The following is a 27,949-nucleotide window of genomic DNA, read 5'->3' as shown; positions in this document are numbered from 1 at the left end:
TCAATTCGACATAATGTTTAATGCAATGAAATACTGGAGAATTAATAGTAATGTATTTTAGTTTATTGTGAATTTGGCACGGGGAATGTAAATGAGTGCTCGTTATTCTCAATTTTAGTGAATGAGGGAAAACAAAACTGAAATACATGGAAATAGGACATACAGAAATATTAAAATGAAAAAGGCATATTGGGTAATATCCTAGCAACGTGCGTGATAAATAGGGTTAAAGTGCCTTATGGTATCAGGTAAGGCGCTGCTGCCTGGCGGCGCGGGGGTGGGACAGGAGCTTAGGTACCATGTTCATGTGAGAGTATTTACACGCACCCAAGACATGCTTTCAAGCAGCTATAAGCCCGTGTTACATAATGCAGGTTCCTAAAAATGTACTACATATATTTTTTTTCTATATTGTGATTGTAATCTCTGTACAGTGGGCCCATTGCCTACAACCCATCGGAGACAGTTGGATCATTCAGCCTATCGATTCATCAGGAAGCAGTGACAACACTAAGGCATGAGGGTCCAAGGTGACTGTTGGTTAAGCGGCTCCTCCCACGGTGTATAGGTGACACTTTTTTTTTTGTCCACTTAACCGTGTTTTGCTTTTCTTGTAGTTAAATTATGACTTAACTGGAGCGGATGGTTAGAAAACGGAGTAGAAAAAGAAGGTCTGCTCACTAGCCAAAACTTGCCTTGCTAGACCATAGAGTTGTGGGAACAGCAGCAGCACATTGGGTGGTCTCCTGGATACCTGTGCTCCAGAAAATGGGTCACATTCCATTCGAACTGGAGGAATAATCTGGTTTAAGACATATCTGGAGACCAGTCCAGAAATTGGCACTAAGGACTCATTGGCCACATTAGGAAGCTGGCTGCAGTCACATTGTGACGCTCGTACAAAGAGCTGGATGAGAAGCATGACCACCGGTAGACTCTTGGCATGTCAGTAAAACTTGGCCCCCCATCTATGGGTGCGGTGGTTGTGATGCCTCCGTGTTGGACATTCCACTTAGAAACAGACAGTAAAAAGAAACCAAATGAGTACATAGAAGTTCTGCAGAACAGAAGATTCGTGGTCCAGCCGCTTTCACGTTATAACGCCACTGTAGTTCACCACGCGTGGCTTGGCGTTTGTGGATTTACTGGCACTGAACGGTGGTTTCAGAGGGTCACATCTTACTAAAGCACTCCTTGGCATTAGTCCAGACCTGGATGCCCTGCACACGGAGAAGAACCATATATTGAAAGTGCACTAATGGACCACTATATCCCCAAATAATACATCTTAAAATACGAACCACGGAATAGGGTCCAAGCTCGGGTGGAGGACACGGAATAAAACTCACCTTCTTGCACATGCTAATCTGCATCACGGCGTAATTTATAAGCGCCTCTTTCAGATCCTGATTCTTCTGCTCCTTAAACCGTTCTATTTCCAGCCAGGCGTTCTTCACAAAGTCTCTGGAAGCAAAATTACGGCAACATGAGATCGGTAGGCGAGACCCTAGTAATTGGGGCGCAAAGTCACGCGGTCAACATTGTAGAATGAAAACTGGTTAAGCAATACCTCTGTAAAAAATAGTGACAAATTATTAATCACTTGTGATACATCTGAGGCAGTATGTAGTAAATTAGGAATGCTGCGAAGATGATCATACTTGGCTATACGAGTGTAGAGTAAGTGAAGGTTATAACGTTCCTATATGTTAACCTGCAGAATATGGTTTAATGTAAACTGTGAAGAGTCATATAGATATCCCATCCAATGTCACCATAGACCAGTGTTGGCTAACCTTGACACTCCAGCTTTTGTGGAACTATATATCCCAGCATGCCCTGCCAGTTTTAGCATGCCCTAATAGCAAAACTGTAGCAGTGCATGCTGGGTTATGTAGTTCCATAACAGCTGGCATGTCAAGGTTAGCCAACACTGCCATAGACCCTATTCTACTCCCCAAGGTGGAGACACTGTCCAATTTGACCGCACACACGTCCCCCCCGTGCAAAGTGACCGCACGCACGTCCCCCCCGTGCAAAGTGACCGCACGCACGTCCCCCCCGTGCAAAGTGACCGCACGCACGTCTCCCCCGTGCAAAGTGACCGCACGCACGTCTCCCCCGTGCAAAGTGACCGCGCGCACGTCTCCCCCGTGCAAAGTGACCGCGCGCACGTCTCCCCCGTGCAAAGTGACCGCACACGTCTCCCCCGTGCAAAGTGACCGCACACGTCTCCCCCGTGCAAAGTGACCGCACACGTCTCCCCCGTGCAAAGTGACCGCACACCGCCCCCTGCAATGTGACCGCACACCGCCCCCTGCAATGTAACCTTTCTACCTGCTCTCCACGTTCCTCAGCTTCAGCTGTTCCTCTCCCTCTTCTATCTGCTCTTCTAGGAGCTTTATCTTGGCTTCTCTTTGCTCTGGTGTTTCCTGACCGAATAGTTTACTGGTCATTCCCTTTATAGAGAAGGTTCTCACAGTCTGGAAGACAGAAACAGTAAAAGTTTAGCACAAACAGTAACAACTGAGGAGAGAACAGCTGCATTCACTCAAGCAATACAAGTATACGGGGACTGTGTCCTCAGAACAACGGACATCTATAGGACATAACTGCAATACCTGATCTATGAGGGCTTTACAACAGTATATAAAACAAATATATAGGTCTCTTCTATACATTACTAGGGATACTAATCTGCCAGATATAAGCATATAATAGAACCAATCACCTCTACGCACTGACCTATACAGAGGAATCACACGTCATCGTCAGTGCTACACCACTGCATGTGGGACATTTTAAAAGAGAAACAGTAAAATGTTGTGACACAAAAATTGCAATAAAATACTCTTCCAATAATGCATCCGTACCCCTGTGGCCAGCTCCTCACATTGCTGCTTCTTAGAGGTGAGGTCCAGGGCAGATATCTCCAGGTCATACTGCATGAGTTCATGTTTCCTGCACACGGCCCTGAAACCAGAATCACAAGATTAGAGAGATGCTCAATTACTGAAACTGAATGTTTTTCTTTAAAGACAATAAATGGCGGGTACATCCCTCCTAAAAGACAGCAGATGGTGTGTCCACCCGTCCTAGAAAACAGCAGGAGGACAATGGACGGTGTGTCCGTCCGTCCTAGAAGACAGCAGGAGGACAATGGACGGTGTGTCCATCCGTCCTAGAAGACAGCAGGAGGACAATGGACGGTGTTGTCCTTCCGTCCTAGAAGACAGCAGGAGGACAATGGAAGGTGTTGTCCTTCCGTCCTAGAAGACAGCAGGAGGACAATGGACGGTGTGTCCATCCATCCTAGAAGACAGCAGGAGGACAATGGACGGTGTGTCCATCCGTCCTAGAAGACAGCAGGAGGACAATGGACGGTGTGTCCATCCGTCCTAGAAGACAGCTGGAGGACAATGGACGGTGTTGTCCTTCCGTCCTAAAAGACAGCAGGAGGACAATGGACGGTGTTGTCCTTCCGTTCCTAGAAGACAGCAGGAGGACAATGGACGGTGTTGTCCTTCCGTCCTAGAAGACAGCAGGAGGACAATGGACGGTGTTGTCCTTCCGTCCTAGAAGACAGCAGCAGGACAATGGACGGTGTGTCCATCCGTCCTAGAAGTCAGCAGGAAGACAATGGATAGTGGGTCCATCCCTCCTAGAAGGCAGTAGCATGCCAATTAATGGTGGGTTCATCCCTGCTAGAAGGCAGTAGAAGAACAACCAATGGTAGGTCCATCCCTCCTAGAAGACATTAGGAGGACAAAAGATGGTGGATTCATCCCTCCTAGAAGACAGTATGAGGAAAAAGATGGTGGGTCCATATCTCCTAGAATAGGGATGGGCAATAAGCGGCCCCCCCAGATGTTCTAAAACTACACATCAGAGCATGCCCTGCCACAGTTTTGCTATTTGGCCATGCTAAAAATGTTGCAATGCATGCTGGGATTTGTAGTTCAACAACAGCTGGAGGGCCGCTTATTGACCACTTCTGTCCTAGAAGGTAACAGAGGACTATGGATGCTGGGTCCACCACTCCTAGAAGGTAGTATGAGGACAACAGATGGTTGGTCCATCTCTTCTAGAAGGTAGTAGAAGGACAACATATGGTGGGTCCATCCATCCTAGAAGTTGGAGGACTGTGAAAAAAAAAAACTTAAAGAATCCCAGTAGAAACAAATGGGTGATGTTCTACAAGAATATTCAATGTGTATTTCTTACCTTAGTGCCTCCGCATAGAACAAATATTCTTTCAGCTGGTCGGCATAGTGCTCCTCCTCCTCTAGGATATCATCAATGGAAGCTGCGTACCTGCAGGGAACACAAGGAGGGATCACTAATCACCAATACACTGTCATGTATATGTGCTGACAAGGTTTTCAACAGACTGGTCCTATGCCGCAGAGAAGGGAGGATGGGAGACAGGTACATTCTCTACCTGTCATTAGGGGAAAGAGATGTACCTGCAGGAGAGCCCAGGTAGGTGGGAGAGCAGCCACATCCATGGAGAGGTGACAGACTGCAAAAGGAAGAATATTAAAATTCCATGTTCCAACTACAAAACCCAGAATTGAGGAAGGGACTGGGCAACCTGAGGAAGAGCACTGCGCAGTCCCCAAAACAACAAGTCAGATGTATCAACTTTTTGTCATGCAGAGGTGCAACTAACAGTGCATTCCTGCTGCCTCCATTCCTCTCCTCACATCATGTCACTGCCCCTGTCCTCACTAACACATCGCTCATCTCCTGATATACTCTGTGCTGCTGTGGACCCTGCTCCTCCCACTATATAACTCTCAGTCAGATATCTCAGTCTGTGGCTTCCTGCTGCCTCCATTCCCTCCTCACATCTTGTCACTGCCCCTGTCACATGCAGCCCTGTCCTCACTAACACATCACTCATCTCCTGATATACAGTAATGGCCAAAAGTTTTGAGAATGACAAGTGTTTTTTTTCACAAAGTTTGCTGCTTCAGTGTTTTTAGACCTCTTTGTCAGATGTTACTATGGTATACTGAAGTAATATTACAATCATTTCATAAGTGTCAAAGGCTTTTATTGACAATTACATTAAGTTTATGCAGAGAGTCAATATTTGCAGTGTTGACCCTTCTTTTTCAAGACCTCTGCAATCTGCCCTGGCATGCTGTCACTCAACTTCTGGGCCACATACTGACTGATGGTCGCCCATTCTTGCCTAATCAATGTTTGGAGTTTATCAGAATTTGTGGGTTTTTGTTTGTCCACCCGCCTCTTGAGGATTGACCATAACTTCTCAATGGGATTAAGGTCTGGGGAGCTTCATGGCCAAGGACCCAAAATTTTGATGTTTTGTTCCCCGAGCCACTTCGCTATCTTATCACTTTTGCCTTATGGCAAGGTGCTCCATCATGCTGGAAAAACAAGAGATATGGTAAGAACTTACCTTTGTTATCTCTGTTTCTACGAAGTCCATAGGGTCCACAGGGTTGACCTTGGGGTATAGCTGGATCTGGATCCACGGGCACCACGCAGTTAAAGCTTTCACTGCTCCCAGGATGCACTTGGGTCCGTCCTCCTCTATACCCCGCCCACGAGCCACAGGCACCTCAGTTGGTAAGCAGCCAAGGCCGGAGGAGGAGACTAAACAGAGAAGGAAGACTGGAACACACAAGAAACCATACTCACAGAAATGGAGACGGAAAAACCGGTGACCAGCCACACAGCCCATATGAAGCCAGGTGCGTCAGGGCGGGCGCCCTGTGGAACCTATGGACTTCGTAGAAACAGAGATAACAAAGGTAAGTTCTTACCATTTCTCTTGTTTTCTACTTCAGGGTCCATAGGGTTGACCTTGGGGATGTCCCATAGCAGTTCAACTAAGGGCGGGGACGCTCCTGTGCAGAAAGGAGAATCCTGCACCCAAAGGAGGCATCCTGAGAGGCGAAGGTGTCAAACGCATAAAACCTCAAAAACATCTGAATTGAAGACCAAGTGGCTGCCTTGCACAGCTGAACAGCGGAGGCACCACGTCTAGCAGCCCAAGAAGAACCCACAGACCGAGTGGAATGAGCCTTAACAGAGGCAGGGACAGGTAAACCTTCCTGTATATAAGCCTCATGAATAACCGAACAAAGCCAACGGGCAACAGGTTGTTTGTTGGCAGGCCAACCCCTCCTGTGAAAACCAAAGAGGACAAACAAAGAATCGGACTTTCTAACAGAAGCAGTCCGGTCCACATAAATTCTGAGAGCACGGATAACGTCCAACAAAGCCTCACCAGCTGTAAGATCAGGAGACTGAAAAGCTGGCATCACAAGTTCCTGATTGATGTGGAACTTAGAGACGACTTTACGCAAAAACTCAGGATGAGTGCGAAGCACCGCTCTGTCCTGGTGAAAAATTAAGAAGGGGGGACTACAGGAAAGTGCCCCAACTCAGACACCTTCCTGGCTGAAGCAATAGCCAGGAGAAAAACAGTCTTAAGCGTTAACCACTTGAGGTCAACCGACTCAAGAGGCTCAAAAGGAGGTCCCTGCAGGACCCGAAGAACCACCGCCAAGTCCCACGGAGCCACTGCAGGCACAAAGGGAGGCTGGATTCTAAGAACACCCAGGAAAAAGGTGTGAACATCAGGCAGTGTGCGATTCTACGTTGGAACCACACAGACAGAGCCGACACATGAACCTTCAGGGAAGCCAGACGTAAGCCCAGGTCAAGACCTGACTGGAGAAATGCCAAAATCCTAGAAACCCTGAACACCTGAGGATCAAAGTTTCTGGACTCACACCACTGAAAAAGTGTGCCACACCCTGTGGTAAATCCGAGCGGAGGCAGGTTTACGCGCCCTGAGCTTGGTACTGATGACAGAGCTTGAAAATCCCCGGGACCTTAAGACTGCTGTCTCAAGAGCCACGCCGTCAAAGACAGTCGACCCAGATCCGGGTAAAGGCAGGGCCCCTGAGACAGCAGGTCCCGACGCTGAGATAGAAGGTACGGCACGTCGATGGACAAGCTCCTGAGATCGGAGTACCAAGGACGTCTGGGCCACGCTGGAGCCACCAGCAGAAATGTGCCTCCGTCCTGCTTGATCTTTCTTAGTACCCGAGGCAGCAGGGAGATCGGAGGAAACAGGTACGCTAGGTGAAATGTCCACTTCACCGACAGCGCGTCCACCAGACTTGCGCCTGCGTCCCTTGTCCTTGAGCCGTAAACGGGCAACTTGTAGTTGTGACGGGAGGCCATCAGGTCCAACTCCGGCAGTCCCCATCTGTCCACGAGAAGGGGAAAACACCTCTGGGTGGAGCGACCATTCCCCGGGATGCACATCGTGACGGCTGAGGAAGTCTGCCTCCCAATTGAGGACTCCCGCGATGAAGACTGCCGAAATTGCTGGAAGGTGGCACTCCGCCCAAGCCAGGGTCTGAGACACCTCCAACATCGCCGCTCGACTGCGAGTTCCTCCGTGGTGACTGATGTACGCCACCGTGGTGGCGTTGTCGGATTGCACCTGAACTGCCCTTCCGTGAAGAGCGGTGCCTGACGACAGCAGAGCTTTGTACACGGCCCGCAGCTCCAGAACGTTTATGGGAAGGACTGCTTCCTCCGCCGACCAACGGCCCTGAAGAGACAACGAGCCGGTCACTGCCCCCCAACCCCGGAGACTGGCATCTGTCGTAAGCAGAACCCAGTCCGGGATCCAAAAGGGGCGACCCTCGATGAGTTGAGCTGGCTGAAGCCACCACGCCAGAGACCGGCGCACTTCCGGGGACAAGACCAGCATCTGGGATCGGATCCGGTGAGGTAACCCGTTCCACTCCGATAGAATCTGCCCCTGCAGGGGCCTGGAATGGAACTGGGCAAATTCCACCATGTCGAATGCCGACACCATGGACCCTAGGACTCTCATTGCCGAATGAACAGACACCCAGCGACTGCTCAGACAACTGTGTATCCTCAGTTGTAGGGAGGACACCTTTTCCGGAGTCAAGAAAATCCTTTGTTGACGAGAATACAGAAGGGCTCCCAGATGGACCATCTGTTGTGATGGGATCAGAGATGACTTCGTCCAATTTATTAACCACCCGTGTGCTTGAAGACAAGCAATGGTCAGGTGCAGATGCCGAAGAAGTACCTCCGGGGAGCTTGCCAGCAGCAGAAGATCGTCCAGGTACGGAAGCAGCCGTATACCCGGGTCCCGAAGGTGGGCAGCCATAACTGCCATCACCTTGGTGAACACCTTCGGAGCCGTGGAAAGGCCAAAAGGTAACGCCTGAAACTGGTAATGACTTTGCAGGATAGCAAATCTCAGATATCGCTGATGTGCCGGTGCTATGGGCACATGGAGATAGGCGCCCTGGATGTCCAGGGAAACCATGTAATCTCCTGGCTCCATCGCCAGAATGATGGAACGTAACGTTTCCATCCTGAATTTGGGAACTCTGAGGAAATTGTTCAGAGACTTCAAATTGAGGATAGGGCGATGAGAACCATTGGGCTTCTGTACCAGAAACAGAGTAGAATAGTACCCCGTCCCGCGTTAAGACTGCGGAACGGGAACAATGACCCCTCCTTGTAGCAAGGATTCTATAGCCACCTGAATCTGAGAAGCTTTGGTCTTGTCCAGAGAAGGGCTTGTGCAAAACAGCTGTTGGGGCGGCCTGAGCCGAAAAGACAGGGCGTACCCCTGAGAGACTACTTCTCGAACCCAGGCATCCGTGGTGGTATTGTGCCAGCACTGGGAGAATTGGAGAAGTCGGCCTCCCACTCTGAGGTCCCCCAGAGGGAGGCCCGTCCCATCAGGCAGCAGGTTTATCCTCCTGCTTGGAAGAAGGGCGCCGAGCACTCCATGCCTGCTTCTTGGGCTTGGGTGCGGATTTGGTTGCCGAATGTCTTGGGAAGGACTGACCCTTGGCCTTACCCTGAACCCGAAAGGACCGAAAGGCAGAGCTCCTCACCTTAGCTGGCGCTGAACCCGAAGGAAGGAAGGCCGACTTGGATTTAGCCAAGGTATCCACTATTTTGTCCAAGTCCGGACCAAATAGTAACTCACCATTAAAAGGCAAAGCCTCCAGACCCTTTTTAGAGTCCGCATCTGCTCGCCAAGACCTCAGCCACAAGGACCAACGAGCAGACACAGCTGCAGCCGAAACCCTAGAGGTCAGCAGACTAGCATCCAACGAAGCTTCCCCGACATAAGAAGCCGCATCCCTCATTTGTCCAATTAACGCTCTTTGGATATCCGGAGCATCCTCTGGAAAAGTATCCTCCAAAGAGTTAGCCCAGCTCTCCATGTCCATGAGATGGCCATGGACGGGCGCGCCACCGCCCCCGAATGGGAGGAAATGGATTTCAAACAGATCTCGACCTTCCTGTCTGTGGGATCCTTCAAAGAGGAGATAGACGGCAATGGGAGCGTAGCGCTCTTAATCAAGCGGGTGACATGGGAATCCACCGCCGGTGGAGTTTCTCACTTCCTGCAATGCGCTTCAGGAAAAGGATAATTAGATGCCAACCTCTTTTGTGGCTGGAATCTCTTACTGGGCAACTGCCAGGCCCCCGCCATATGATCTGTCAACTGGTCAAACAAGGGAAAGGCACTCGACGTAACCTTAGCCTTTTTAAAAAGTTAGGGTACTTAGGACTTCGGGGCCGGTGCATCATCCTCTATATGAAGGATAGCGCGCACCGCCCTAACCAATGCCGGCACATTAATGGAGGACTTAGTCTCCATCTCCTGGGCCATGGCGTCTGAGTCAGTGTCCTCATGAACTTCTCCATCATCCGAAGACGCATCCGAGTCCGACAGCTGCGCTGTTAGAGAACTCACTACGTGACACTTGGGCGCCTTAGGGGGCAAATCACTCTGCAACATAGACTGAAAAACAGAGGATGAGGCCGCCAGACTCTGCACAGAGCTGGAGAGTACATCCACCCATGGTGGAGGAGCTGCTTGAGGATAACCCTGAAAAGGCACCACCGACTGCTGAGTCACAGGGGGGGACTGGACATACACAAGCAACCCCGCATAAGGACCCACAGTCTGAGACTCGGGGGGAGACTGCAATAAATGCGGAATACCCGGGGAATGAGGGATGTTAGGCTGGGGCAACGCCCTAACAGGCACTGCAGCCGGCACCGCTAAACGGTCCGCAATAGACGCCAGCACCTGGGAAAACATCGCCCAAGGAGGATCCTGCGATATAGGGGGTATAGAGGGGCCAGGGACCAGCTGGCACCGCCTGCACAGACCATCCTGAGATAGATCCCCCCCTATCAACTCCAGCAGAACAGCGTCTGCAGGAAAACAACACAGGAGCCCCGGAGTGCTCAGTCTCCTCATAAGACATGATACAGTAAATACTCAATGAATACGTATCACCAGAGGAATTACGGTGAAAAACACCCCCGCACTCACAGCATGCAACACAAACAGCCCACAATATGGAACTGTGCAACACACAACTGTATGTGACTGACCTCGCAAATACTTGATTTATAAAAGCGAGGTCCACAGAAAAAAGTCCTTCCCCCACACACCTGTCGGGCCGTAAGGAAAGGGATAGGTACAAGCTGACAGTAAGCTAAAAATAAGTCACAGACAGCAGCACTAGCAATAGTCACATACAATGCAGTAAGGATTCAACTCACCGCACCTTCCGCTACAATCAACCTCCCAGATTCAGTGTCTGGGAGGGCTATAGCGCTGCGCACACTGTCCATTTGCAGAGGTATACAGCGGGACCCATCCACGCACCGCCTGGGAGTCTGCGTTACAGCCTTGAGAAGATGGCCGCCGGAGAGCTCTGAGGAGGAGTGGCCGCAGGAGGAGCAGCTCAGCGACGCCAGTACACGTGAGAAAAGGCGCGCTGAGCTGAGGGGAGGAGCCGCTAAACCAGGGCAGGCTGCCTCCCCTGGCTAGTCTAGTAATTAACCCCAGGGACGCTGGTTCCCCTCCAGCCATTACTCCCTGGTGGTCAAGCGGACGCGCGGGGTATGCCTAATGAGGGGGAGCCCGCCGCCGCTACTAGCGCCGCCAGTCTGTCCCCAGAGACCGGCGGCTAGAGACTGCATTAATCCCCGCGAGCAGCGCTGATAGCGCTGCTCGCGGCTTACCTTAATCCCCGTGAGCCCAGCAGTGGGAGGTCCCGGAGCCACGCTAGTACTGACTCCGGGGTCCCGCAGCGATCCCCAGATTAGTACTGGCGTTGCAGCGCCAGCAGGGTTGTTGGAGCGGCGGCGTGGACGTCCAGCTGGACAGTCTGACGCGGCCGCTCTGAAGAGTAAAAAATAAAATAATAAAATCTTCCATCTTCAAAAATAAAGCTGCTAAAAACAGCCCCCCTGCGCAGGGTGACCCGGCGCGGGGGCGGGGTATAGAAGAGGATGGACCCAAGTGCATCCTGGGAGCAGTGAAAGCTTTAACTGCGTGGTGCCCGTGGATCCAGATCCAGCTATACCCCAAGGTCAACCCTGTGGACCCCCTATGGACCCTGAAGTAGAAAGGCATTGTTCATCACCAAACTGTTCTTGGATGGTTGGGAGAAGTTGCTCTTGGAGGATGTTTTGGTACCATTCTTTATTCATGGCTGTGTTCTTAGGCAAAATTGTGAGTGAGCCCAGACCCTTGGCTGAGAAGCAACTACACACATGAATGGTCTCAGGATGCTTTACTGTTGGCATGACACAGGACTGATGGTAGCGCTCACCTTTCCTTCTCTGGACAAGCGTTTTCCAAATGCTCCAAACAATCTGAAAGGGGATTCATCAGAGAAAATAGCTTTACCCCAGTCCTCAGCAGTCCAATCCCTGTACCTTTTGCAGAATATCAGTCTGTCCCTGCTGTTTTTCCTGCAGAGAAGAGGCAACTTTGCGGCCCTTCTTGACACCAGACCATCCTCCAAATGTCTTCGCTTTACTGTGCGTGAAGATGCACTCACACCTGCCTGCTGCCATTCCTGAGCAAGCTCTGCACTGGTGGTGCCCCAATCCTGCAGCTGAATCAACTTTAGGAGACTGTCCTGGCGCTTGCTTGACGTTTTTGGGCGCCCTGAAGCCTTCTCCCCAACTATTGAACCTCTCTCCTTGAAGTTCTTGATGATCCGATAAATGGTTGATTTAGGTGCAATCTTACTAGCAGCAATACCTTGCCTGTGAAGCGCTTTTTGTGCAAAGCAATGATGACAGCACGTTTCCTTGCAGGTAACCATGGTTAACAGAGGAAGAACAATGATTTCAAGCTCCACCCTCCTTTTAAAGCTTCCAGTCTGTTAATCTAAATCAATCAGCATGACAGAGTGATCTCCAGCCTTGTACTCGGCAACACTCTCACCTGTGTTAACGAGAGAATCACTGACATGATGTCAGCTGATTCTTTTGTGGCAGGGCTGAAATGCAATGGAAATTTTATTTTTGAGACTAAGGAGCTCATTCAGAGCCGCTCGTAAGCGTCCGTTCACTCGCTCCGAGCGATGTTCGCACATCTGCGCATGCGTTGTAAATAATACGCATGCGCCACCCAGTCAGTGCGATCGAAAATCGCGTGCTCGCAAAATAGCGAGTGCCTGCTAATTTGAGTGACAGGAGGAGGCGTTTGTGGGTGGTGACAGGGGAAGGTGCTTGAAAACGGGGAGTGGAGATCAGAACGCAGGCGTGCTTAAAGGTCAAAACGGGCGTTTTAAGGGTGTGCATAATTAACAAAGCAGCGTCATTGACCACGTCACTTGGTTGTCTTTTAGTCTGAACTGCTCGCATGATTGCGGTAGGAAAAACCAACCACAAGAATAGCGAGCAGTTCATACGCCGTTCGATGTACTCGATTAATCTCATAAATAGCGGACATGACGTATGATACGAGCGGCCAGGGGGCGTTTTTACAAAATAACGACCGCATGTTTTGTTCGCTCGTTCAGACATAGAGGCGTCAACAGACCGCAAAGAGCGAACGGTCAATTTAAATATCCAGCCCCTTTTTCTGAACGAGCAAGCGCAAATAGCGTCCGGCTCTGAATCAGACCCTAAGTTCATTGTCATGGCAAAGAGGGACTTTGCAATTAATTGCAATTCATCTGATCACTCTTCAGGACATTCTGGAGTATATGCAAATTGCCATCATAAACACTGAATCAGGAGACTTTGTGAAAACCAATACTTGTGTCATTCTCAAAACTTTCTATATAACATGCAGCCCCGTCCTCACTGACACAATGTAACGGAGCCAAACCTCTCATGCCCAGGGGAGAGTTTCCAATTAGCAGTTCCCGTTTGATCTGGCGAAACCGCTCAGCAGTCCCTACTCGGGGAAGGCAGAGGGATAATAACAGAACTGTCTATCCCGTTATCTCACACTTACACGTCCATGTGGTGTCCGGCGCTCTGTAACCCGTCTCCCATCTCTTTTTCTATTGCACTCCATTCACTGGGGACAAAAGGAACAGTAAGTATAGAAGCAACGCAACCCCCAGTTCCACTGCAGCTAGTTATCCGGAAACTACACTGGGAGAAATTAATAGGAGACTGACCTGAAAACTCGGCCGTAATTTCCGTGCACCTTGTATACGCCGTACAGCCGGTCAGCGACCCTCTGAGACAAGAAACATCAATAAAGCTCTTACACATTTATATGAATCCGGAGCAAACGTAATTGCAGGCAGGAAGAGTAAATCCCCCTCTAATCCCTGTTACCCTACTGCTGTCACTAGTGTCACTCTCCTCGTACACCGGGCAATGTATTCAGTCCCTGGGAGCACTACTAGGGGGCGATACAATTAGGAAGTCTCGCGCTTTAGGCTTCTGCATAGAAATCATCAGTTTCAGTAATAAAAATTACACTCAATTATGAGATGCGAGCAAAAAGGAACGACACGGAAATATAACCCAGCAGGCTACTACAGAATGGCAGACAATAAACTATTAAGCTCTAAAATAGAACTTTCTAGAATTTCCCGTTATTCTGTGGGTATAATCCATAGATTTCTCCTGGCTTGCCTAATTACCTTGTAAGCTGCATACACACACAACGATTTTGTTACCAACGATTTTATGAACGATTTTCTGTCAGATTTTTTAAAGTGTAATGAACGATTTTTTTGTACAAACGATTTTTGCATATTCCCTTAATGAAAATCGTTCAGTTGACAAGTCTGACTGAACTACAAACTACAAACGTGAACACGCATGAACAATAATCGTTCATCACTTGACTCAGAAAGTGTACGATTTTTTCAAACGATTATCGTTAAACGATATCGTTTAACAATAATCGTTCAAAAAAGTCGTGTGTGTATGCAGCTGTAGACCTCAAAACTATTAATCATAAAGTAACCTTTCAGAATCCTCCGACTGCTGCTGGTCTCTTTCTGGCTAATTTTGGCATTATCCACAGCATATGCTAACATGCATACGGCCACAGGGCCTGATTCAGAGCCGCTCGTTCGTTCCTACCGATGTTCGCACAACTGCGCATGTGTACGGATTTTAATACGCATGCGCGAACCAGTCAGTGTGGCCGAAAATCGTGTGCTCGCTAAATAGCGAATGCCTGCTATTTTGAGTGACAGGAGGAGGCGTATGTGGGTGGTAACAGGGGAAGGTGCTTGAAAACGGGGAGTGGAGATCTGAACGCAGGCGTGTCAAACAGTCAAAACGGGCGTTTAAAGGGTGTGCATAATTACTACAGTAGCGTCATCGACCACGTCACTTGGTTGTTTTATAGTCAGAACTGCTCGCATGATTGTGGTAGGAAAAACCAACCACAAGAATAGCGAGCAGTTCATACGTCGTCCGATGTACTCGATTAATCTAATAAATAGCGGACATGACGTATGATGCGAGCGGCCAGGCGGCGTTTTTTTCAAAATTACGTTCGCATGTTTTGTTCGCTCGTACAGACATAGAGGCGTCAACAGACCGCAAAGAGCGAACGGTTCATTTAAATAGCCAGCCCCTTTTTCTGAACGAGCGAGCGCAAATAGCGTCCGACTCTGAATCAGGCCCACAGTTATCTTCTTAAGCGATTTGCTGTTCTACCCCGGAGGAAAATAAACCACACTCACCGCTCGGACCCGCAGGAGGTGAGAGATGACGGACTGCAGCTCATCGCTGTAATGTTTCAGCTCTGTGAATCTCCTGTGTGACGGGGGACAGATCGTGGGGTCAGGAGTCATTGATCATTCCCTCACACACATTTAGCCCATTGTTTAATCAATTATCTGTATGGATTTACTGGAAAGAAATCTACACTCCTAGGAGCCATCTCCCTATTGAAACTGTCTGTTCAGACTGTTTCCTTCGCCTGCAATGCCCCAGGTGCTAGATGGGTCTGACAATAAGATGGACAATAAAAAGTAAATAAGCCAGAAAATGACCATCATTCAGAAATAATTATCGCTGCAAATAACGATCTTATAGAGCGAATGAATCAGATCCACAATAACAGAATGCGAGGAGATAAAGAGCAATAAGCGAGAGAACATCCCTGGAGTCACATCTGCCAGATACTCACTTGTCTGGGTTCTTAACACGGAACGTTGCACTAAGAGCCTTCAGCCTGGAATCGGTCTACAAAGAAAACCAGGAGTTGATACGTGAAATGTGCAATCAGGGATATAAATTGCTGAAGAAGAAAGGAGGGCGATACAGAGTACAGCTCAGCCTAGGGGGAGATACACAACTGTGCAGAGTACAGCTCAGCCTAGGGGGAGATACACAACTGTGCAGAGTACAGCTCAGCCTAGGGGGGAGATACACAACTGTGCAGAGTACAGCTCAGCCTAGGGGGGAGATACACAACTGTGCAGAGTACAGCTCAGCCTAGGGGGGAGATACACAACTGTGCAGAGTACAGCTCAGCCTAGGGGGGAGATACACAACTGTGCAGAGTACAGCTCAGCCTAGGGGGGAGATACACAACTGTGCAGAGTACAGCTCAGCCTAGGGGGAGATACACAACTGTGCAGAGTACAGCTCAGCCTAGGGGGAGATACACAACTGTGCAGAGTACAGCTGAGCCTAGGTGGAGATACACAACTGTGCAGAGTACAGCTGAGCCTAGGGGGATATATGACGGCATTGATGGGTTTACATGAAAGCCTTCCGCTAATGAGGGGAGAGCCTGGGTACACTCCCCCATGCACAGTGCACATACATAACCTATGCATCATGACTGGGAAGTACTACTGGGTGACAGCTATGGGGACCTATTGGGGTGAGGGAAAGACCGGCGGGTAACAAGGACTATGGGGCAACAGCTAATACCTTTACTTGCAGTCCGGACTCATTCATAGCCTCCTTCCAGCCATTTTCCTGGGAACAGCAGAGAATAGCACAAGCGCATTACTGAGAATACAGAAGCAACACAGCCCGATGGGCAGAGGATAAAATATAAGCAGCAGCCATAAGATAAGACATCTATATCTCACGTCAGATACTGACATACACAGAAACAATTGGATCATGTCTATTTGTTTTATTTTTAACCGATTCTGGCCCGATGCTAATTTATAGCGGGTTTCTGTACAGAGAGAAATCCACCACTGGTGAAAGCCTAAGGATGTATAATAAGTACTGCGGGTATTCATATTGGTCAGATGAGTGATCACAGATATTGCCGGTTTATGGTCTACAGTGTGTATGTGCTACTTGCCGGTTTATGGCCTACAGTGTGTATGTGCTACTTGCCGGTTTATGGTCTACAGTGTGTATGTGCTACTTGCCGGTTTATGGCCTACAGTGTATATGTGCTACTTGCCGGTTTATGGCCTACAGTGTATATGTGCTACTTGCCGGTTTATGGCCTACAGTGTGTATGTGCTACTTGCCGGTTTATGGCCTACATACAGTGTATATGTGCTACTTGCCGGTTTATGGTCTACATACAGTGTGTATGTGCTACTTGCCGGTTTATGGTCTACAGTGTGTATGTGCTACTTGCCGGTTTATGGCCTACAGTGTGTATGTGCTACTTGCCCGTTTATGGCCTACAGTGTGTATGTGCTACTTGCCGGTTTATGGTCTACAGTGTGTATGTGCTACTTGCCGGTTTATGGCCTACAGTGTGTATGTGCTACTTGCCGGTTTATGGCCTACAGTGTATATGTGCTACTTGCCGGTTTATGGCCTACAGTGTATATGTGCTACTTGCCGGTTTATGGCCTACAGTGTGTATGTGCTACTTGCCGGTTTATGGCCTACATACAGTGTATATGTGCTACTTGCCGGTTTATGGTCTCCATACAGTGTGTATGTGCTACTTGCCGGTTTATGGTCTACAGTGTATATGTGCTACTTGCCGGTTTATGGTCTACAGTGTGTATGTGCTACTTGCCGGTTTATGGCCTACAGTGTGTATGTGCTACTTGCCCGTTTATGGCCTACAGTGTGTATGTGCTACTTGCCGGTTTATGGTCTACAGTGTGTATGTGCTACTTGCCGGTTTATGGTCTACAGTGTGTATGTGCTACTTGCCGGTTTATGGCCTACAGTGTATATGTGCTACTTGCCGGTTTATGGCCTACAGTGTATATGTGCTACTTGCCGGTTTATGGCCTACAGTGTGTATGTGCTACTTGCCGGTTTATCTACAGTGTGTATGTGCTACTTGCCGGTTTATGGTCTACAGTGTGTATGTGCTACTTGCCGGTTTATCTACAGTGTGTATGTGCTACTTGCCGGTTTATGGCTTACATACAGTGTATATGTGCTACTTGCCGGTTTATGGCCTACAGTGTATATGTGCTACTTGCCGGTTTATGGCCTACAGTGTGTATGTGCTACTTGCCGGTTTATCTACAGTGTGTATGTGCTACTTGCCGGTTTATGGTCTACAGTGTGTATGTGCTACTTGCCGGTTTATCTACAGTGTGTATGTGCTACTTGCCGGTTTATGGCCTACATACAGTGTATATGTGCTACTTGCCGGTTTATGGCCTACAGTGTATATGTGCTACTTGCCGGTTTATGGCCTACAGTGTATATGTGCTACTTGCCGGTTTATGGCCTACAGTGTATATGTGCTACTTGCCGGTTTATGGCCTACAGTGTGTATGTGCTACTTGCCGGTTTATGGCCTACATACAGTGTATATGTGCTACTTGCCGGTTTATGGCCTACAGTGTATATGTGCTACTTGCCGGTTTATGGCCTACAGTGTATATGTGCTACTTGCCGGTTTATGGTCTACAGTGTATATGTGCTACTTGCCGGTTTATGGTCTACAGTGTGTATGTGCTACTTGCCGGTTTATGGTCTACAGTGTGTATGTGCTACTTGCCGGTTTATGGTCTACAGTGTGTATGTGCTACTTGCCGGTTTATGGCCTACAGTGTATATGTGCTACTTGCCGGTTTATGGTCTACAGTGTGTATGTGCTACTTGCCGGTTTATGGTCTACAGTGTGTATGTGCTACTTGCCGGTTTATGGTCTACAGTGTGTATGTGCTACTTGCCGGTTTATGGCCTACAGTGTATATGTGCTACTTGCCGGTTTATGGCCTACAGTGTATATGTGCTACTTGCCGGTTTATGGTCTACAGTGTGTATGTGCTACTTGCCGGTTTATGGCCTACAGTGTGTATGTGCTACATGCCGGTTTATGGCCTACAGTGTGTATGTGCTACTTGCCCGTTTATGGCCTACAGTGTGTATGTGCTACTTGCCCGTTTATGGCCTACAGTGTGTATGTGCTACTTGCCGGTTTATGGTTTACAGTGTGTATGTGCTACTTGCCGGTTTATGGCCTACAGTGTGTATGTGCTACTTGCCGGTTTATGGTTTACAGTGTGTATGTGGTACTTGCCGGTTTATGGTCTACAGTGTATATGTGGTACTTGCCGGTTTATGGCCTACAGTGTGTATGTGCTACTTGCCGGTTTATGGCCTACAGTGTATATGTGCTACTTGCCGGTTTATGGCCTACAGTGTGTATGTGCTACTTGCCCGTTTATGGCCTACAGTGTATATGTGCTACTTGCCCGTTTATGGCCTACAGTGTATGTGTGCTACTTGCCGGTTTATGGCCTACAGTGTGTGTGTGCTACTTGCCGGTTTATGGTCTACAGTGTGTATGTGCTACTTGCCGGTTTATGGTCTACATACAGTGTATATGTGGTACTTGCCGGTTTATGGTCTACATACAGTGTATATGTGGTACTTGCCGGTTTATGGTCTACATACAGTGTATATGTGGTACTTGCCGGTTTATGGTCTACAGCAGTGATTCCCAACCTCTGTCCTCAAGGCACACTAACCAGTCCTGGTTTTAGTGATATCCATGCTTGAGCACAGATGGTTAAATCAAAATAACTGAGGTACTCATTAAGTCACCTGTGCTCAAGTATGGCTATCCTTAAAACCTGGACTGTTAGTGTGCCTTGAGGACCGTGGTTGGGAACCTCTGGTCTACAGTTTATATGTGCTACTTGCCGGTTTATGGTCTACAGTGTATATGTGCTACTTGCTGTTTTATGGTCCACAGCAGCGTTTTTCAACCGATGTGCCACGGCACACTAGTGTGCTGCAAGTGGTTTTCAAGTGTGCCGCGGCCGCGCACACTTGTGGTAGCAGCAGTGCAGTCACAGTCAGAGCTGCCTTCTTTTGTACTGTGGGCCCAGGTAGCACTGGGCCCTTATGGGAGGCTCAGAGCCATGACCTATAGAGACTCGGCGGTGTGACATTATAGGTCACGCACTCCGCGTTTGCACGCTGCTCACAGTGGCTGAGCACACAGTACGGAGCTCAGTGTGACAGCAACAACCTCAGCCGGCGATGAGGGACAGGACAGGGACCACAGTCTCAGCTACTGATGGGTAGGATCCAGACGTTTTTTTTGTTTTTTCCTGTGGGAGCCAATGTGATATTTTTTTATTTTTTTTTATGTGGGGAGCAATGTGATTGTGTGCCTTCTCTGTGGGGCCAGTCAATCTTATTGTTTTTTTTTATGTGGAGGCCAATGTATGTGTGTCTTTTTTTTATGTGGAGGCCAATGTATGTGTGTCTTTTTTTTATGTGGAGGCCAATGTATGTGTGTCTTTTTTTTATGTGGAGGCCAATGTATGTGTGTCTTTTTTTTATGTGGAGGCCAATGTATGTGTCTTTTTTTTTAATGTGGAGGCCAAGGAATGTGTGTTTTTTTTTTATGTGGAGGCCAAGGAATGTGTGTTTTTTTTTTTATGTGGAGGCCAAGGAATGTGTGGGGGGTTTTTTTATGTGGAGGCCAAGGAATGTGTGTTTGTTTTTTTTATGTGGAGGCCAAGGAATGTGTGATTTTTTTTTTTTATGTGGAGGCCAAGGAATGTGTGATTTTTTTTTTTTATGTGGAGGCCAAGGAATGTGTGATTTTTTTTTTTTATGTGGAGGCCAAGGAATGTGTGGTTTTTTTTTTATGTGGAGGCCAATGTATGTGTGTCTTTTTTTTATGTGGAGGCCAATGTATGTGTGTCTTTTTTTTATGTGGAGGCCAATGTATGCGTGTCTTTTTTTTATGTGGAGGCCAATGTATGCGTGTCTTTTTTTTATGTGGAGGCCAATGTATGCGTGTCTTTTTTTTATGTGGAGGCCAATGTATGCGTGTCTTTTTTTTATGTGGAGGCCAATGTATGCGTTTATTTTCATGTGGAGGCCAAGGAATGTGTGGGGTTTTTTTTATGTGGAGGCCAAGGAATGTGTGTTTTTTTTTTATGTGGAGGCCAAGGAATGTGTGGGTTTTTTTTATGTGGAGGCCAAGGAATGTGTGGGGGGGGTTTTATGTGGAGGCCAAGGAATGTGTTTTTTTTTATGTGGAGGCCAAGGAATGTGTGGATTTTTTTATGTAGAGGCCAAGGAATGTGTTTTTTTTATGTGGAGGCCAAGGAATGTGTGGATTTTTTTATGTAGAGGGCAATGTATGTGTTTTTTTTATGTGGAGGCCAATGAATGTGGTTTTTTTATGTGGAGGCCAATGAATGTGTTTTTTTTATGTGGAGGCCAATGAAAGTGTGTTTTTTATGTGGAGGGCAATGTATGTGTGTTTTATTCCTGTGGAGGCCAATATATATGTGTTTTTTTTCCCCGTGTGGGACTGATGGTGTGCCTTGGCAATTTTAAAAACTTGTTCGGTGTGCCGCGAGTTGAAAATCACTTGTCTACAGTATATATGTGCTATTCTACACTAAACTTAAAAGAAAACGGTTTTACAATTTTACACACACACACACGCACACACACACACACACCAGTATCTAGATCTCCAGTGCCCCCTAGTGGATGAAGGAGAAACACCCATAAAACACTGCAATAACCTACTGCAAATGTCATTGTGCATCAAAGTCAGGTGACTGGGAAAGTTTCCACCAATCGCATGTGTTCCATAACCGAGAACTGGATATAAGAGGACAGGTAAGGACATCACAGCCGGGGATGGACTATGCACATACCTGTGTTAGAAAGGAGGTAAATATCTTATCGTGACAGAGAACGGGATGAGACGCCACACGCAGAAGGAAGTTCTCCAGGCCAATTCTTCGTCTCTCCACAAAGTCGGGATCCATGTTATCGGCGGACAGTTTATGCCACACAAATTCAGCCTGTGCGGAGGAAACACAGGAGGAGGCCTCAGGGAAGCAGATATTTGCTTAGTGCAGATTTATGCAGCGGGAGAACAAAGTATCCACATTCAGGAGAAGTATAAGGACAGTGATCAGGGTAATATGGAGGGAACGCAGTTCGGATACTGACTGACAGCTGTCGGTATCATGACCCTGTCGGGATGCCTGCATATGCATTATGACCGCCAGGATCCCACACCGGCATCCCGTACCCAACCCATACAATAAAAGTTACTTTGTAAACCTCATATCATCATTTTGGGGTCATTTGCATTATTATTATGTCACCAGCATAAACCAAAATGATCTTATTTATTGAACAACATATGCATTAATACCCTCTTTTCCGGCAATGGCGGGACAACCACAAATGGATAAGTGACTGACAGGTGGTTTCGTAGCAACTCAAACTCGCTGTATCGCCTCCAGAGACAGTCCAGAGAGTTCTGCCCTGCAGAGGGCGCCTCCAACGTCCTGAAACAAACATGTCAATCAGTTTAGCACAGGTACGGAGAAATAACAGCACTTCCCTATATAAGCCATCTAGGGATACATTGTGGGGTGCAGTGACAGCACCTCTCCCCAGGTTATTACGGGGGGCCGTGTGACAGTACCCCGCCCCAGGTTATTACGGGGGGCAGTGTGACAGTACCCTGCCCCAGGTTATTGCGGGGGGGCACTGTTACAGTACCTCTCCCCTGGGTATTGTGGGGGGTGGGGCACTGTTACAGTACCTCTCCCCTGGTTATTGCGGGGGGGGGCACTGTTACAGTACCTCTCCCCTGGTTATTGCGGGGGGGGGGGCACTGTTACAGTACCTCTCTCCTGGTTATTGCAGGGACCGGGGCACTGTTACAGTACTTCTCCCCTGGTTATTGCAGGGGGTGGGGCACTGTTACAGTACCTCTCCCCTGGTTATTGCGGGGGGTGGGGCACTGTTACAGTACCTCTCCCCTGGTTATTGTGGGATGCACTGTGACAGTACTTCTCCCCTGGTTAGTGCGGGGGGCAGTATGACAGTACCTCTCCCCAGGTTACTGCGGGGGGCAGTGTGACAGTACCCTGCCCCTGGTTATTGCTGGGGGCAATCTGACAATATTTTTCCCCAGGTTATTGCGGGGTGCACTGTGAGAGTACTTCTCCCCTGGTTGTTGCAGGGGGTGGGGCACTGTTACAGTACCTCTCCCCTGGTTATTGCGGGGGGGGGGGCACTGTTGCAGTACCTCTCCCCTGGTTATTGCGGGGTGCACTGAGACAGTACTTCTCCCCTGGTTATTGCAGGGTGCACTGTGACAGTACTTCTCCCCTGGTTATTGCGGGGGGCACTGTGACAGTACCTCGCCCCTGGTTATTGTGGGGGAGGCACTGTTACAGTACTTCTCCCCTGGTTATTGCATGGGGACATTGTGACAGTACCCCTCCCCTGGTGTATTGTGGGGTGCACTGTGACAGTACTTCGTCCCTGGTTATTATGGTGGACACTGTGATAGTACCCCTCCCCTGGTGATTGTGAAGTGCACTGTGACAGTACCCCACCCCTGGTTATTGCAGGGGCACACTGCGACAGTACTTCTCCCCTGGTAAGTGCAGGGGGCAGTGTGACAGTACTTCTCCCTGGTTAGTGCAGGGGGCAGTGTGACAGTACATTTCCCCTGGTTAGTACAGGGGCACTGTGACAGTACCTCTCCCCTGGTTATTGCAGGGGGCAGTATGACAGTACCTCTCCCCTGGTTATTGTGGGGTGCACTGTGACAGTACCCCTCCCCTAGTTATTGCAGGGGGCAGTATGACAGTACCCCTCCCCTGGTTATTGCAGGGGGCAGTATGACAGTACCTCCACCTAGATGCACTTTGTAGCTATTCCGCACCTTGTCTCTATCAGATACGCTGTGTACGTTTCCTGCATGTTCACCGCATTTTTCCCACTCCGCTTTTCGGCTTCTGACACACTGATTTCAAGTTTTTTCAATAAACTTTCCTCCTCCTCCTCCGATATCTTCACAAAAGCAAAACAGGTAAAATAAAGAAAGGGGGAAAAAAAGGACATTGTTCATGGTGAATAGAATTCCTCTTTATATAGAGACATCTGTGCTAGACAGTGAGCGCATCACCTGTACTGATGGAAATAAAATAGGGACAGGAGAATGTTGTGGGATAAACATAAGTTAATATTTCAGAATAGCCAAATAACATTGTAAAGCATTTTTGGCAGACACCATACAGAGTTTTATTGTACTACAAAATAATCTGAGGTCATTTAGGCTGCAATAAGTGTAACATTTTACAGTGATTCATAAGTGGCAAAGGGGTGACGGTCTGCAGGGGATACAGGGAGAGCAGCATGGTGGTCCACACTGGGGACAAGGAGGGGGGGGGGTGATGGTCTGCAGGGGATACAGGGAGAGCAGCATGTGGTCCACACTGGGGACAAGGAGGGGGGGGTGATGGTCTGCAGGGGATACAGGGAGAGCAGCATGTGGTCCACACTGGGGACAAGGAGGGAGGGGTGATGGTCTGCAGGGGATACAGGGAGAGCAGCATGGTGGTCCACACTGGGGACAAGGAGGGGGGGGGGTGATGGTCTGCAGGGGATACAGGGAGAGCAGCATGGTGGTCCACACTGGGGACAAGGAGGGGGGGGGGTGATGGTCTGCAGGGGATACAGGGAGAGCAGCATGGTGGTCCACACTGGGGACAAGGAGGGGAGGTGATGGTCTGCAGAAAGGACAGGTTGAGGGTGATGATTTGCAGAAAGGACAGGGAGGGAGTGTTGAAATGCATTGGGGAGAGGGTCTGCAGAGAAGGGGTGATGAGCTGCACTGGGACGGGGGTGATGGCCTGCAAAGAGGACAGGAAGGGGGTAATATTCTGCACTGGGGAGGGGGTGATGGCCTGCAGAGAGGACAGGAAGGGGGTAATGGTCTGCACCGGGTAGGGGGTGATGATTTGCACTGGGGAGGAGGCGACGGCCTGCTGAGAGGACAGGTAGGGGGGAAATAGTCTGCAGAGAGGACACTGAGAGGGTGATGGTCTGCAGAGAGGACAGGGAAGGGGTGATGTCTGCGGCAACAACATACCGCTCCAGCCCCTTGTAGACCACCATCCGTACTCTCTCCTTCGGTGTCGGGTACTCCAGAGTCAAACAGCCCAGCGGGTTCCTCATCCCCGACCATCTCGCCCAGTCCAGTGTATCACCCGCTTCCGGTGTGCTGTACGATCCGCTCTGATCGGTGTCAGGAGAAGCTGCCAGACTTCCGGTTGACGCTATGCGGGGACTGCGCATGCGCGGATGGAGGGCTGCCAGTAGTATCACTCAGTGCTGGTGGTAACGTTATACATCAGTGTATTGTGTGTGGTGCTATGATATTAGTGGAGCTGATATCTCAGTATATAGAGTGCCAGGAGCCATCACTGCACAAGCAGCACTTATTGGATTATTAAGCGCATCTCATGGTGCCGCCAACAGGAGAGAGAGATCTGCAAACTTGTGTACTCAGAGTAACTCAGGGCCTGATACAGCTTTGGGAATAGAGTGAGAATTAGCACATAACTGTGAACCTGGACAAACCATATTGCAATGAAAGAGGTGTAAATATATAATTTTTTTTTCCATTTAGGGTAAATACTGGCTGCTTTTGCATGAAGCTCACAAATACTGCACATATGTATCTGACCACCCTCTGCGGGTTTCAGGTGTAAAAATTGTTGACCGAGGCTAATTAACCCCTGCACATCTACAGCTTCTTATTCAAAATGTGATGCCTGTGCCCGCTTTACTGCCCTATTTACGCCCAAATCCTTATCGAGCCAGGAAAAATACAATTGAAATCTGTGTAAGGGACACAATTCTTTGTTTACATAGTGTTAGCTTACCAATCTAACTTTATTTAAATGCATTAATATAAAATTTTCTGAATAAGGCTGGAAAATGAAAAAGAAGTGAATAAGAAGCCAACTTCAGCCTCGTAATCTCTCTGCACATTTTACATCTGCCCCCCCTGCAGTGCAGCCTGGTCTCACCAAGACGATCAGTTTAGTGCTAATTCTCACTCTATTTCCAAAGCTGAATCAGGCCCTATGTTTGAAACACTCTGTCAGTTCTCCAAGGTGTCCTGGCTTTATATAATCCAACCCCCCCTTATCTTTATTCGCTGACGATGTCCTCCTCACTCTGGGCCTGATTCAGAGCCGCTCGCTAGATGCGGCTGCTCGCTCCCAGCATATAGAAATTCATCTAAATGACGTTAAGGCAGCCGCTCTCTCGGCAAGGCATAAGCACGCCCACTATGTCTTGGCGAGCGATCACTTTGTGTTTACAGATGCCCACCAGCCTGTCTTTAGCCGCCCACTAGCGGACGTCATCTCCAGGAAGTATATGCAACCATCGGTACATCAAGTTCCATCGGATCTGACCGCAGCGCTTGCGGTTGACTGTACCCTACCGCAAGCACTGCGAGCAGTTCAGTGTAAAATTCAACCAGGTGACGTGTACTATGACGCTGGCTGTTAATTATGTACGCCTCTGAAATGGCGTTGAATCACTCTGGCACGCCTGCGGCCGCAACTCCACTCCCCCGTTACTACTGACCTGCCCCTGTAACCACCCACAACGGCCTCTCCTGTCACTCATTCCACTGGGCTGTCTTTGCAGGACGAGCGAGCGCATCCCGGTCACTCGTACTAATTTGCACACGCGCACTGCGAACTATACGCATGCGCACATTACCGAACATCGCCAGCAACGAGCGAGTGCTTGCTAGCGAGCGGGTTTGAATCAGGCCCACTGTCCTCCTCACTCTGTCCTCTCACCAGGTGTCGCTTCCCAAACTTTTTGAACTTTATAACCTACTATGGTACTTTATCTGGTTATAAAATAAACTATTCAAAATCAAAGGCTCTCCCTATTTATATTCCTAGCTCCCAACTGGACCTTCTAAAATCAAATGATCATTTTACCTGGAAGACGGATAAAATTAAATATCACTTGCACCTATAACTCACTCTCAGGAGACAGACCGGCGGGGCTGATGTGGACACCGGTTTGTCCAGGACTCCACTAGACCACCAGGGCATGACAAAATACTGGCGCAGGGCAGGGACCTGGTGGTAGATGTCAGCAAATGGGAGAAGGCCCTCTCCCTGCGGCCCCTCCCCCGGCTCAGGGCGCCATTCCACTGCGGTCTTGCCGCCCCTGAGCTGCTCTTCCCTCACCCTCCGCCCCCTCTGAGACTCACGGCAGCCATTTTCTGCATTCAGGTCTCCGGAAACGCTGGGTCCGGTCTCCCTGTATACCTCTCCCAAAGGCCAGGTTATACAGCGCTATTCCTACCAGCCACTGTGGTCTGTGTAGTTGAATTTAGTGCCCACTGCAGTTATATTGTATATTCTGCATTTGTATGTGACTTACTAGCGCTGTCTATTCATTTTTTCTACAACTGACAGCTTATACCTTTCCCTTTCTTTCATTATAACCCTGGAATACTGAGGTATAGGGGCTTTATTGTACCTCACATTTACCTATATTTGTGAGGGCTATCTATCTGGGTTACTCTCTGCACTGTGCCATATTGTACATATACTGTATCTGTGTTACTCTCTGCACTGTGCCATATTGTACATATACTGTATCTGTGTTACTCTCTGCACTGTGTCATATTGTACATATACTGTATCTGGGTTACTCACTGCACTGTGTCAGATTGTGTGCTACAATTATCCTTGCAGCTATGTCCAGCAAAGGCAAGAATAACAAGCAGCCTGCTGCTCCCACACTGGTGTCTTGCAAATCCTGTTTAGCAGGCTTAGCTTCAGGGGATCTCATTCAAGATGGTCTATGTGCATCATGTTATACAGCACCTGGCCCCTCAGCCTCGGCATCCTCTCCACAGGACCACCCCTGGGCTTCTTTTTCACAGGTGTTGGAAAAAAATTGTGGACCACCTAGCGGCCCCTGTGGTAGCTCCCCCTATGGGATGGCCACAGCAGGTACTCCCTGTGAACCCTTTACCTCCCCCATGGGTAGACGTACTTTATACCTCAGTGCAGAGTCTGGCAGCTATTATACCTCTACAGCCTTTTAACAAATGCTGCAAAAGGTTATCTTCCCAGTCCACCCAGCTATCAGATTCTGAGTGATCATCTGGGCAGGCAGAAGACACAGACCTCTCTCACTGACTCTCCTTCGGGAGACGAGGAACCCCCCCTCTAAATTGAATATACCTGCACTTCTAAGGGCAGTAAAATCTATTCTTCAAATAGAAGAGACAGAACCCGCTCCTAGGGCAAAAGAGCGACTATTTAATCAGGAATCTGTTTGTATTACCGCCGGACCTAAGCCCAGCGGATAAAATCCCAGTGCCAGAAGGCCAGCAGATGAAGATCCCGATTAA

The 27,949-nt window shown here is 48.8% G+C and overlaps 1 protein-coding gene across 1 annotated transcript; it reads right to left on the bottom strand.

Annotated features, from left to right (window-relative positions):
• Window positions 1-24,835, bottom strand: SNX4 (sorting nexin 4). Its single transcript, XM_088457736.1, has 14 exons — window positions 24,638-24,835; window positions 23,429-23,556; window positions 21,899-22,034; window positions 21,390-21,539; window positions 16,237-16,284; window positions 15,485-15,540; window positions 15,036-15,108; window positions 13,503-13,564; window positions 13,334-13,399; window positions 4,225-4,314; window positions 2,874-2,973; window positions 2,338-2,483; window positions 1,350-1,464; window positions 1-1,220 (listed from the first exon to the last, which is right to left on the bottom strand). The coding sequence occupies exons 1-14, from the start codon at window positions 24,731-24,733 to the stop codon at window positions 1,173-1,175; spliced, it is 1,314 nt and encodes a 437-aa protein (XP_088313862.1). The 5' UTR covers window positions 24,734-24,835; the 3' UTR covers window positions 1-1,172.
• Between the last annotated feature and the right edge of the window lie 3,114 nt (window positions 24,836-27,949).

The sequence above is a fragment of the Taudactylus pleione genome, unplaced genomic scaffold (genome assembly GCF_031769625.1).
Source record: "Taudactylus pleione unplaced genomic scaffold, aTauple2 ptg000781l, whole genome shotgun sequence".
NCBI classification, from domain to species: domain Eukaryota; kingdom Metazoa; phylum Chordata; class Amphibia; order Anura; family Myobatrachidae; genus Taudactylus; species Taudactylus pleione.
The sequence above is the reverse complement of the archived record's forward strand: the minus strand, read 5'-3'. Positions and strand labels throughout refer to the sequence as shown.